We start from the raw sequence: 12,275 nt of genomic DNA on the forward strand, positions 1-12,275 counted from the left end.
GGGAAATTTCTCTTCTCTTCTGATATCAATATGTATATATAATATCAATATAATATACCCATGAAATCAAAATCAATCTTCTTCTCATTCCTACTCCTACTGCATTATGGATGTTCTTCAATCTTCAAATCATGTATGTTACATATATCGAGATTCCACTCGCTTAAGCGTCTTGGTTAATTAATACTCGAGGTATGATGTCGTACTTGGTATCTCAATCGTCATCAGTGTGGATTCAGAATTTGTGATGGTTTAGGATGGATGGGATAGACTTGGGGTATCTGTCTATTTGATGGGGGATGGGATCGTTTGAAGATTTTTTCGAGGATGTGGATGGATGGATGGATGGATGGATGGATGGATGGATGGATGGATGGATGCTTGTGTTTTTGTTGTGTGTTTGTTGATGGAGTTTTGGGTGGAGCTGTGAGGGTGTGAGGATGGAGTGTGGTGTGCTGTGCTGTGGTGTGATTGATGGGATTGATATGATTTGTGGTAACCATACCTACTGTATGTACCTCCCCATCAGAAGACTTAATTTAATCGTACATAATTATTATAGATAGTTAACTAAGTGGAAGGAAAAATAGATAAGTGGGAGAGAGAGAGAGAGAGAGAGAGAGAATTGTTCTAGCCAGCAGTTAATTTAGCTGTATTTACTATTTACTATTTACTATTTACCATTGACTATTGACTATTCACGACCCATTCATCAAGTGACTGACTGATCCATCACTTTCACCCTCCTTCCCTAGCAGGGAGCACGTAAGGATAAAGCCTGCACCCAAACCCTTCCAGATACGCAACAAAAAAGTGTCAGAGATGGTGAGTGGACAGGTGGGCGAATGAGATGGAGAAGTACGAGCTTGTAGTTTGGACGGGATGGGAGAGTGATGTAATGCAATGGATTACCGGGTTGTGTTCGTAGTAGGGATGGAGTAGATCGGCTGTGTTATGTTCTGTTATGTTGTGATGCGGGGATGTGGGATGTGGGATGTGGGATGTGGGATTTGGGGTGCAGGGTTGGTTTACGTAGGAAGGAGTCTAGCACGTGTCTACTTCTAGGTACTTTGGGAGGAGAGAGGAGAGGGTGGGATTTAGGGGGGGTGGGTTTGGAGAATGGAATGGAGGATTGGAGAGGAGGAGGAATTTGCAGTGTGTATGTTATATAGTACATAGTATACGGTATATAGAGCAAGATTTGGAATATTGGATAGTCGTCAAAGTGGTATCAAAAATTCATCTCATAAATCTAGCTTTCAAGACAATTTCAGTGCAATTCCCAAAACATTGATTTAATAGGTATGCGCAAGCAAACACGCCAGGCAACAATTGAAAAACTCCTAGAATCCCTTGACACTTCCATCCTCTGCTATCCGATTATCTAGGCTCGTTCTGTCATTCAACTCACCCATCTATTTCTTTCCCTGGAAATTATAAACCAATCTGATCTTCAACACCTCAGATCCCTTCTTAACCACCACTCTCCGGGTATAATATCTTTTGCCATCAATAATCGCGAATCCCCAAACCTGATGTGCCGTCCATCCCTTCTCCTCATTCACAGCAGAATTCTGCACATGTCTCTGACCGTCAGGACCACTATTTTCCTCCTCTCCCTCTAACCATCCGTCTCTCAAAAACGCATCATCATCAATTTCGGCAACTTGTTCCAGAGTACAAAAACGGGATTGCGCCGCGAGTTTTCCGAAAAGATGATCTTCGTGCGTGCGAACTACCCAATCGAGTGTTCGATATTCCGAGGTACCTTTGAGTCCACCGGTCGCCGTTTGATCAATGTCGATGTGTGGAATTTGGTTTTCGTCAATGTATTGTTTGACGTGGAGAGTGACGGTGGCGAGGGAGATGGCTTTGCGCGTAAACCAGCCTATGCCTTGTAGAGCAAGGACGGCGTCGGTATCGTCGGAGAGGGTTTTGTTCTAAGTGGTGTTAGGGAATGAGGGTTGGAACGGGGTGGATGAGATCAAAGGGAGTTTCTTACCATAACCCAATCTCCACCTAGATCCTTCAACGTGACTTCGGGTCCGGCTGCCATTGTATGGTTTGTATTGAGAGTTTGTTGTTGGTTGTCGACGTTGTTTCTGATAAGATGGGCGCTTTGGATATTAAGCGGGGTAAGTAGCTGCGAGGGGATGCAGAAGTTCCGTATTGTACCCAGGTAGGTAGATTTGGCGATATGCAGGATAAACAGATAGCAAAAACGCAATACTCAAGCAGGGAAAAGAACAATGTTCGAGGAAAGAACAAACAATCAAAAGGAAATGCACTTCCATACTTATATCTCTCAATGCCTAGGCGCCCCATGGCGCCATGTCTTGTACCTGCAGAAAGTCTAAGTCTCAAAGTGTCAAAATCACAAGCACTGGCACCTGTTTGTGCTTTTGATACGGACGGGATGTCCTATCACCTCGGTACGTGCTGACTTGATGTGACATGAATTGTGGAGGAATCGGCTCACATGTGTTTGCGGCTTCGTTTTATCCTTTTGCGAACCGTGCGATGCGAACGTTACCATGGTGGAGCTACCAGAGCTTCTGGATGAGACGGAGGTGGGATTCCAGACGGGGAGAAGGGATTCCGACGATTGAGAATCTGATGTTGACGGTGGAGCCATGGCTGCTCCGAAATAGGAACGATCGATGGATTATCTTGAGCAATGATGTAAGTTGCGAAGGCTTGAGGGACTGGGGTGCATTTATCTTCGTGGTGCCATCCCTCTCGCCGTTTTCTGGATGCATATCATTCACTCCAAGTGAGATGCGGGCAGAGAGGGGGAAGTAGCGGGTTTGAGTTGCAGACTTTAAACGTTGCCAGCCATTGCAAAAAGACTCAAAAGGCGATGCGAGTCTCTCCTCCGCCCTCCTCCTCCCTCCTTGGCCTGGCACGAACCCAACTATTGAGGTGTGCCCAGACAGTGTGAACTTATCAAGTTGGAGTTGAGATTTATAACATCTTCAGCCAATCAAAATGAATGTAATCAGCAACGTCGAGCACAGCTGGGGTTTGTGGATTCTCCGTGCTCCGATATCGATCTCGAGAAATAATTTCTTGCTCGTACTTGAAGAAGTGGTATTGACTGTTGGGAAAGTGTCCATTGCTTTCATTCTCCATCCGTCTCTGCGTGCAAGAGAAGTACAGAAGAATTCTCATACTTGTTTGCTTCTTCCGTCCGGAAATTTTCAAGCATCGACAAAGACAACAGTTGAAGTAATTAACTTTACTGCCAACACCCCTCAAATATGCTCTCACAATTGAGAACGAGGGCAAATGCCTCTCTTCTCACCTCAAGAAGAGCTTCACAATATGTGTACGTATGTGCAAAGTCGACGCCCTCTCAATTGACTAATTTTGTATCCAGGCGCTCTCTATCGTCCACATCCTCTCTCCGCACATCCTCCAATGACTCAGAACCACAGCTCAACAGAACCTCAGCTGCTATCACACAACCAAAATCACAAGGTGCTTCGCAGGCAATGTTATATGCCACTGGTATGACCGAGGAAAGATTAAACAAAGCACAAGTTGGTATCTCTTCAGTATGGTGGTCGGGAAATCCTTGCAACATGCATCTTTTGGAACTCAACCACAAAGTAAAGGAAGGAGTAGAGAGAGCCGGTTTGGTAGGATATCAATTCAACACCATTGGAGTTTCGGACGGTATTTCTATGGGTACAAAGGGTATGAGATACAGTCTTCAGTCAAGAGATTTGATTGCGGATAGTATTGAAACTGTGATGGGTGGTCAATGGTATGATGCCAACATTTCGATTCCTGGATGTGACAAGAACATGCCTGGTGTTATGATGGCAATTGGCAGAGTCAACAGACCAGCCCTTATGGTTTATGGTGGTTCTATTAAACCAGGGTGTGCCGCAACACAAAACAACGCAGATATCGATATTGTCTCCGCATTCCAAGCCTACGGACAATTCATTACTGGAGAGATTACAGAAGAACAAAGATTCGATGTTATTCGTCATGCTTGCCCAGGTCAAGGTGCATGTGGTGGAATGTATACCGCAAACACCATGGCATCAGCTATCGAAATTATGGGAATGACTCTTCCTGGATCTTCTACCAACCCCGCAGATTCAAAGGCCAAATTACTTGAATGCTACGCAGCTGGTGGTGCAATCAAAACTCTTCTCAAGGAGGACATCAGACCTAGAGATATCATGACAAGACAGGCTTTCGAAAATGCTATGGTTCTTGTTACCATTACTGGAGGATCTACCAACGCTGTTCTTCATCTTATTGCTATGGCAGATGCTGTAGGAATCAAGCTCACAATCGATGATTTCCAAGCTGTTTCTGACCGAACACCTTTCCTCGCAGACCTCAAACCATCTGGTAAATACGTCTTCAATGATCTTTACAGCATCGGTGGTACTCCTTCTCTTATCAAACTCCTCATCAAGGAAGGTGTCATTGATGGATCAGGAATGACTGTTACTGGTAAGACCCTTGCTGAGAACGTCAAGGATGTTCGTGATTTCCCATCCGACCAAGAAATTATTCGCCCATTCTCAAACCCCATCAAAAAGTCTGGTCACATTCAAATTCTCCGCGGTTCCCTCGCACCAGGTGGATCCGTTGGTAAAATCACCGGTAAAGAAGGATTACGATTCGTTGGAAAAGCTAAGGTTTATGATGCTGAAAATGATTTCATCGAAGCCCTTGAGCGTGGCGAAATCAAGAAGGGAGAGAAGACCGTTGTAGTCATTCGTTATGAAGGACCAAAGGGTGGACCAGGTATGCCAGAAATGTTAAAACCATCCTCGGCAATCATGGGTGCAGGACTTGGAAAGGATGTCGCTCTTATTACCGATGGACGTTTCAGTGGAGGATCTCATGGATTCTTGATTGGACATATTGTACCAGAGGCACAAGTCGGTGGACCAATTGGATTGGTTAGGGATGGTGATACTATTGTTATTGATGCTGAGACGAGAGTATTGGATTTGGAAGTTGAGGGTGGTGAGGAGGAATTGGAGAGGAGGAGAAAAGAATTCGTCGCACCTCCTTTGAAATATACCAAGGGTACTTTGGCGAAATACTCGAGATTGGTACAAGATGCTAGTCATGGATGTATTACCGATGGAGAAATCGTTGAGGCATGAGGGATAAGATAATTTTAGATGCACATAGGCGAAGAAAAGCAGATGACAACAGAGGATGAAAACAAAATGTATACTTCCGGAAAACTCGGTCTGGGGTGACGGGAGTAGAACTGGGGAAATAATATTTCGGTGTTTTTTTTTTTTTTTGCGATTCATGACTTGGCGTTCTATGATGGAATGGAATGAAATGGAAAAAAAAATATGTTTGAGTCTCAAACAGAAAATAGAAATATGTGAGAGTCGTGGAAGACTATGTGAATATCCAGTGTCCCAAATTCGAACAAATGAGATGCAAGATTGTTAAACTCGTATGGTATAATTGTAGATCACTCCTCATCAATCCTATGAGCAAGTGCTCAAAGAGATTCCTCGGTTCTTGATGTCTTATTGTCGGATGAGTTTCTTCTTTTCAAGATCTGTAATATATGCTTAAGATTCTTATTTCTCTCGCCCCAATAATTTTCGCTTCCTTTCCTCTCCTCTCCTCTCCTTCCTCTATCTTCTACCAAAGATCGGGTCGCACCCCCGAAAAGTATGTTTGGTCGATATCCTTAAGTGATCTGATAGAGATGGTTGGTTGGTTGGTTGCTGCACTTGATTGCACTTGACTGATTTGGGATGGGAGGGGGGTGGATTGTTTGGTGTTGTGGTTTGAGGGCTGTCATGTTTGATTTGTGATTCATGAAGGTAGGTTTGAGGGATGAGAATTACATTGGATACTTGGTTGGTTGAAGCGCTGGTCGTTTTTATTACTATTACTATTACTATTACTCTCGCTGTTATACCTAAAGGTAGGACTCCCCTCCCCCCTCCAAAAAAAGACCTAAACTCCTGCTATTATACCTCAAAGTATGATCCCCAAAAAAAACACAATCACCCGCTTTTCGATCATCATATCCTCATCCTCATCCCCATATCCACAAATAATTTCTCCAGAAGAAAATCTCAGCCACAAGCCACCCACTCATTCTCAAATCTACACCTCAGAAAGCCCGCGCACGCCCCCCTTCTTAACAATCTCCTCCTCCTCCCACTTCTTCTGACGCATCTCCTTCCTCGCATCCGAAAATCGAAACTCAATCCATGCCCTCATTTCCTCGCTCACTCGCTCCTCCCCTTCCTCATCCTTAATCGATTCTGCGGAAGAGTTCTCCTCGCCCCCACCGTTGAGATCGGCGTTGGGGTTTTCAGCATCGGATTGCCGCACGTGGGTGTAGTTTTGCAACCAGATGCCTTGGCTTGGACTTTCGATCCAGGGGATTTCGTCGCTGGGATCGCTGTTGCTGTCGCTGTCTGAGTAGTGTGTTGATGCGTAGGAATGATATGCAGTACGCTCGACTTGCTCGACTTGCTCTGCTTGCTCGTCTTGCTCTGCTTGCTCGTCTTGCTCGACTTGCTCGACTTGCTCGACTTGCTCTGCTTGCTTGACTTGCTCTGCTTGCTCTGCTTGCTCGACTTGCTCGACTTGTTCAGCTTGCTCAGCTTGCTTGACGGATGTGGAGGCATTGGAGAAGTCGCCAGGTTGATCGTCCATACCATCATTGTTGGTTAGCTTGTCGATGGGTGCTTTGTCGGTGTCCGAGTGATTCGCTTCTGCATCGGAAACATGTTCCACTACAGTAGAGGTATCGGAGAGATTGCCGACTTGATCGACGATACCATTATTGTTGGCGTGATTGTCGATGGGTGTTTGTGTGGTGTTCAAATAATCTACTGTTGTATCAGCAATATGCTCAATGGAAGTACAGACATTGGCGAGCTTACCAGATTGATGGTCATGAGGACCGCATGCGGAAACATTGGTGTTGATGATAGCATTGTTGTTAGTAGCCATGTTGTTTGGAATTGGTGGTGGTTGACTGGCGAGGTTAGCTTGGTTGATGAGACCTCGTCGAAAGAGAGAGGGGTAGAGTGGTTGAGAGCTCCGAGAGGCGGCCTGTCTTGCAAGATAACGAATGCGGATGTGGTTCGTGATGGATGGGAGGTACATGATTGGTTGGTTGTACTTAAGGTATGTGAATTTATTGTGTAGTCTGAGTATTATGTGCTTTGAGTGTTGTGTGTTTGCTTTCGTTTTTGGAGAACTGGGCTGGATTTGGGGAGGATGGAGTTCTATTTATAGAAAATTTGTGCTCTGGAGCTATAATAGTAGCTAAGTAGAACATAAGTAGAACAAGCTCGAAGATACGCTAGTAGTAACAAGTACGCATCTAGTTTGACGACAGGGAGATACTAGACGCGAACTAAAACTCGCGAGGAAACGCTCCTGACCACACTTAGCGAAGCTTAGAATGCCAAATCTGGGGATCGACCTCGACCCACTCTATCTGCCCTAATAAACCCCTCCATAAACGAATTAGATATTTTTTTTTGGCACAAAAAATATGATGTGTGCATCAAACATGAACGAAGGAAACTCTATTATCTTAGTGGAAAGCAAAACATTTTTTCCCTCTATACCGTTGAGCTATTAGCTTGGATGTCGTGCAGATACCGATCTTAGTCACTTGAGTTCGAGATACTTTCCAGTCCAGGTAGATATCAAAACTATACATTACGCGATCAACCAGAAACAAGGGATGAATCTGGGAAACCTTCGAGCTAGAAAATATACTAGAAACATAATCGAAGAGCAGGACACAGGTAGATCGGGTCGAGTTTTGATTTAGACGTATATCGAGAGGTAGATCGCAACATATGAGTGGACTTCTGTACAATTCCCATTCATGAGTTATGTAATACCAAGGAATGGAGCTTCAACCATGAGATCTGGACACTTCGAGGCCATCAATCTTCCAAAATGGGCTTGGGTAATGCTTATCATTCGATAGCATAGTGCCTTCCTCCATTTTCTAGTCTCCATACCGTAAATCTCAAATACTTGATAAGACTTCCGATCTGCACTAATCCCTATAGTCTTGAATTTCAACACATGTCATCGATCTGAATTCACATGACTTGACGCTATACCGTTTCTTCCATAGAAGAATGACGAATGTGAAGAAAATTACAATATCTTGGGATCCAGAACGATCGATCTTAAAGAGCTTATCTTTTATAGGCTCGAAGTTTTTTTTTTTCAGTAACTAAGAGAATTCCTGTCTTGATCTGCAGCGATCATCAAAAAACCTAAGGAATTTTCCTTTCTTCCTCCAGAAAGACAATATATATATATATCGAGTGATGAGATTCCAAGGAATATACCCCTCTCCTATAGAGAGAAAAAAATACCAAAACCTAAAATCCCCACTCAAACTCAAAGACCACTCCTTCCTCCACTATGACTAGAGAATCTACAAAACAGCCTCCACAAGATCCATCACAAAACCCGCCTAACAGAAATGGAAACTCGTCTCTGATCGCTCACGTCATCCTTCATGCACGAGCCATGCGAATCAATCTTCTCTGTGTCGTTTGAATTTTGGACCTCGAGAAAATCATTAGTGAGTTTCGTGATAAATGGCCGTGAGAGAGAGGGTTCCACGAATTCTCGCAATGTCCGCAGCAACGAGCAATGTCTCTCTCTCTATGATGCAATGCGGAACATCGCTCATTATGACTCGAAGGTCGCTATTACATTCCAGACTGAGATTCGTAGCGTTTCACCAGTAGTAGGTTAGAGAGACCGAGTTCTGAGAACAGCTTATGCGAAATTATCTAAAAGTTTTTCTTCAGTGATGAAGGGGCAGTGTTGTGTTTAGTCACCACTGTCTATTTACTGTTGAATATCATTCAACAAGCTCAGTCCAACATCAAACATTCATCAAAAGGAATTGAAGTCTACGATAATGTTGTAGCATAGCATTTTCAAGTACTGTGATCCTTATTTTAATGCATGTCTTATAAACTCTCTACACTAGTCCTCCTCGCATGCTGCGAATCGGAAATATCACTCTTCCCGTCTTCATAGTGCACACCAACACTTGTCGTCTTGATAATCCCTTCATATTTCATGATTTCCTCATCACTATCCCCATCCCCTTTGCTCATCTCCCTTTGGATTCCATTTGGGTCCTCCGTCACCCCATCTTTGGCATCCGGCATATCCTCTAATCTGATCAGTCCATTCCCGTTACTTAATGGCGAGCTCTTGAAACCTGCTCCATTTCTTGTTCCGCGCTCGTATCTACTATTGCCCTGGAAAGCATATGGCCCACTGCTCTGATTATTATAGGCACCATCCGATGAAGAACCAAAGAGCTTGGGAAACCATTGACGCATCATAGGTTTGAGAGCAGGAGCAGATGCAGTGATTATTGCGAGGTTGATTTCAATTGCTGAAGTGACAAAGCCGATGCTTCGTGTAGAATCGGCGGGAGGAGGGTGGAAAAAGACGGTAATCATCATTGCGAGACGGACTATGCCTACTATTGTTACTCTAGACGATCGTTAGTTTGAACCTCAGCTATGTAATTCGAGAAAGGAACTTTAACTTACAGAAATCCGAGAAAGAATACAGCAATAGCTGCGAATTTTGTTTTTCGGGGCATTTTCAATCCAATGACGATCCAGAATGGAACAGCCAAAACCAAAATATCCGTGACGAGAGTGAAAACTGTAGTAACAACATAGAATACGCCTTGTTCGATGCAATAGCCTCCAGGAATATTCGACAGCCAGTTGTATGAAATGGGCGTACATTGGAAGATTACTACAATGAAAATAGCAACCATCAAGGCATTATTAATGATTAAGAGTGCCCATATCGTTCGTTTGATTTCAATTTTCTGCCCTGTGATACGGAGGAGGAATATCAAGATGGAAGTCTTGACAATGGAAAGAATGGGGTTGTAGAGAATTTGAACGGCAAAGTTGAACTAAGAAGTGTCAACAAGCAGTCTTGTAGACCGTTATTGGGGTGCGACAAACTTTGAGTCCAGGAATTGGGTCGTGATCGAGTGGTACATCCCATATATGTAGACCTACAAAATTGAATACAATATCTACAGTAGTTGTGTCAGTGTGTATCCGTGAGAGATTTTACAATCGAGTCACTTACATTGCCATTGTACATAAGTCTCGCATATAGACAAAATCATAGAGAATACGATGAGGCCATCATCTGTAAGAAATTTTGTAAGACAACTACCACAGATCAATTCAAGGCAGGGAATCCTTACCCAAGCCAAACTGACCCAAGCTAACTCTACTCCATACTCTAAGACACACAGCGATCAACGCCAAAGCTGGGCTGAGGGTGACGATGGACAAAGCCAAGTCTTGAAGTGAGGTATCAACCATAGCGAAAGGTGTTTAGGAAAGCGATTTGGAGATCCTGTTCCGTAAGTCCTCCACTCAATCATTTGGCGGTCACTCGAGTAAGGCATTCTATGTATAAATGTGCGGAAGTGATTGCAGTCTCAAATGCAGATTTGATGCAAAAACTTTAAACTTTCCCAGGGTCTTTCTTTAAATTGAGTTATATTTTGAAAGCTAGGGTCCAGCACTCATTTCATTATTCGCAAGATCCCCTACTTTTTGAGTTGATTACCAGAAATAGGGCAACTGGTCTAGAGCGCGCTTGATTAGGCCGCGTGTTGTTTGAGAGTCTTTCCATCCCAGCTCGTATTTATGATCCAAATAAGCCACTCATGACTCGGGTCCAAATCGGATATCTTGAGAATCGATACAATAAGAGTAATTTTGATGTAAAAGCCTACCTAATTAAATTCGATTTTGAACCGTCGTGGTAGTGGAGTAGGCCATATAAGACAGAAAGCTACCCCTTCTTTGTTACTGAGAGCATTGGTTCGGAACTTCGAAAACTTCGTATAGCTCTCTACTTGTTTACTCAAAAAGTATACAACTCCGAAGCTAGATCTATATACCACAAAACGACAAGAGAAAAAAAGATCTGGATTGGTTTTAACAGCAGCGCAGCGAAGTCGTATACTTTCTAGTCCCACGCATAAGAACTACGGATATTCCCATAGTTTCGGCATCACTTCCCGGGCTACCGGTATCTGCGCAATGGCTGTGGACCTTCGATCCACAGAAAACTTTATTGTAGACAGCCTGTAACGGTAATCGTGGGACGCAACAGCATTCTGCGTATTCTGAGGAATCATCTTGCGACTTGCACACTGTATCCACAATTTAAATGATCGAAATTTGAAGGGGTGACATCAATAAGTGCCTTCACAAGTTCATAAAAGACGACCATCTATCAAGATTTCGATGATGAGAAGCATCTATGGCGTAAAATGTCAGGTTCGGCAATTACCCACATCACACCGGACAAGGTGTATGAGTGAGATGGTAATATTCGGGGCGGTGACAGCCCGCGAAGAATGCCAGCATCAGTCCAGTAAGAACTATCCAAACTGAGAATTTTCCGCAAGTAAGCCGGCTCAAGTATGGAAAGAATAAAAAGTACACAAGGGCTGATTGGATTCCACAGATCTTACGAATTTGTATTGATCTTGCGAATTGGTCTTGAGTCTTGTTTGAATATCACTTCATCTGTCACCAGGGGACGTCGGGTGTTTCTGGAGTTCTGGGGCCGTGGTGGAGACTATCCTGCCAATTCCGTCGAAATCGAGAAAGCAATGACCCACTTAGGTACTTTTTAAGTTTTCAACGCTGTGTTCTTCGGATCAAGGTTCGACGTAAGATGATACAACCCATGATTTATAAAAACTTGTGATTGCGTGAGCTTGAGCATACATGATGACGAGATTGACACAGAAAGTTCTTGTGCTAAGAGAAGGAGAGATAAACTTGCGGTTATCTTCGATACGATGGATACAATAACTAGCGTCCTAGAGACCTTTGAAACAACTTCCATAAGGCAGAGATTCAGAGTGTTAGTACCGTACTTCACGCGGCCTGCTAGTACCTAGATCCATGTCGATAGTGGAGAAGTGTTCAGCTTTGCAGTTTATGGTTATTCGTCCGAAGAGACCAAACAAAAAGATCTACAGGGCTTAGAGTCGGTATCCTGTCGAGCAAGAAAACAATCAATCAAGCCTCCCAGCGTGCCTAGGAGAAGACAATCATTTTTTGGTTTTAAGCGAAAAGGTGGAAAGGTAACACAAAGTTCTCCATGTGGATGCATGAACAACACCCCCACAGAAGCACCCTGATACAGCATTTGACCGCTCTCTGCTCACTAGAAATCAACTCCCCACATTC

The 12,275-nt window shown here is 43.8% G+C and overlaps 4 protein-coding genes across 6 annotated transcripts; 1 reads left to right on the forward strand and 3 right to left on the reverse strand.

Moving 5' to 3' along the window:
- Positions 1 to 1,133: 1,133 nt before the first annotated feature.
- BCIN_16g02810 (hypothetical protein) lies at positions 1,134 to 2,376 on the reverse strand. The gene is made up of 2 exons (XM_001551800.2): positions 2,003 to 2,376; positions 1,134 to 1,940 (listed from the first exon to the last, which is right to left on the reverse strand). The coding sequence occupies exons 1-2, from the start codon at positions 2,054 to 2,056 to the stop codon at positions 1,416 to 1,418; spliced, it is 579 nt and encodes a 192-aa protein (XP_001551850.1). The 5' UTR covers positions 2,057 to 2,376; the 3' UTR covers positions 1,134 to 1,415.
- Positions 2,377 to 3,009: 633 nt separating this feature from the next.
- Positions 3,010 to 5,435, forward strand: Bcilv3. Its single transcript, XM_001551801.2, has 2 exons — positions 3,010 to 3,328; positions 3,380 to 5,435. The coding sequence occupies exons 1-2, from the start codon at positions 3,261 to 3,263 to the stop codon at positions 5,139 to 5,141; spliced, it is 1,830 nt and encodes a 609-aa protein (XP_001551851.1). The 5' UTR covers positions 3,010 to 3,260; the 3' UTR covers positions 5,142 to 5,435.
- Positions 5,436 to 5,497: 62 nt separating this feature from the next.
- On the reverse strand, positions 5,498 to 7,672 carry BCIN_16g02830 (hypothetical protein). 2 transcript variants are annotated; one of them, XM_024698022.1, is made up of 2 exons: positions 6,906 to 7,672; positions 5,498 to 6,851 (listed from the first exon to the last, which is right to left on the reverse strand). In XM_024698022.1, exons 1-2 carry the CDS (start codon positions 6,973 to 6,975, stop codon positions 6,118 to 6,120), a joined length of 804 nt encoding a protein of 267 aa, XP_024553839.1. In that variant the 5' UTR covers positions 6,976 to 7,672; the 3' UTR covers positions 5,498 to 6,117. The 2 variants fall into 2 exon arrangements, with proteins under 2 accessions (XP_024553839.1, XP_024553840.1); XM_024698023.1 differs by having other exon boundaries at positions 5,498 to 7,672.
- Positions 7,673 to 8,835: 1,163 nt separating this feature from the next.
- On the reverse strand, positions 8,836 to 10,470 carry BCIN_16g02840 (hypothetical protein). Of its 2 annotated transcripts, XM_024698024.1 has the most exons (5): positions 10,262 to 10,470; positions 10,141 to 10,203; positions 10,011 to 10,084; positions 9,579 to 9,958; positions 8,836 to 9,519 (listed from the first exon to the last, which is right to left on the reverse strand). In XM_024698024.1, exons 1-5 carry the CDS (start codon positions 10,380 to 10,382, stop codon positions 8,982 to 8,984), a joined length of 1,176 nt encoding a protein of 391 aa, XP_024553842.1. In that variant the 5' UTR covers positions 10,383 to 10,470; the 3' UTR covers positions 8,836 to 8,981. The 2 variants fall into 2 exon arrangements, with proteins under 2 accessions (XP_024553842.1, XP_024553841.1); XM_024698025.1 differs by having other exon boundaries at positions 9,579 to 10,084.
- Positions 10,471 to 12,275: the final 1,805 nt, after the last annotated feature.

Source organism: Botrytis cinerea, chromosome 16 (assembly GCF_000143535.2).
Source record: "Botrytis cinerea B05.10 chromosome 16, complete sequence".
Lineage (NCBI taxonomy): Eukaryota > Fungi > Ascomycota > Leotiomycetes > Helotiales > Sclerotiniaceae > Botrytis > Botrytis cinerea.

What these genes read in the sequence shown, in the direction of transcription:
- Bcilv3 (XM_001551801.2), top strand. Translation starts at nt 3,261, where the DNA reads ATGCTCTCACAATTGAGAACGAGGGCAAATGCCTCTCTTCTCACCTCA. An exon ending in AGAAGAGCTTCACAATATGT is followed by an intron (nt 3,329 to 3,379) that starts GTACGTATGTGC and finishes TTTTGTATCCAG; the next exon opens with GCGCTCTCTATCGTCCACAT.
- BCIN_16g02840 (XM_024698024.1), bottom strand. Translation starts at nt 10,382, where the DNA reads ATGGTTGATACCTCACTTCAAGACTTGGCTTTGTCCATCGTCACCCTC. An exon ending in ACCCAATTCCTGGACTCAAA is followed by an intron (nt 9,959 to 10,010) that starts GTTTGTCGCACC and finishes GACACTTCTTAG; the next exon opens with TTCAACTTTGCCGTTCAAAT. An exon ending in GTATTCTTTCTCGGATTTCT is followed by an intron (nt 9,520 to 9,578) that starts GTAAGTTAAAGT and finishes ACGATCGTCTAG; the next exon opens with AGTAACAATAGTAGGCATAG.
- BCIN_16g02810 (XM_001551800.2), bottom strand. Translation starts at nt 2,056, where the DNA reads ATGGCAGCCGGACCCGAAGTCACGTTGAAGGATCTAGGTGGAGATTGG. An exon ending in TAGGTGGAGATTGGGTTATG is followed by an intron (nt 1,941 to 2,002) that starts GTAAGAAACTCC and finishes AACACCACTTAG; the next exon opens with AACAAAACCCTCTCCGACGA.
- BCIN_16g02830 (XM_024698023.1), bottom strand. Translation starts at nt 6,975, where the DNA reads ATGGCTACTAACAACAATGCTATCATCAACACCAATGTTTCCGCATGC.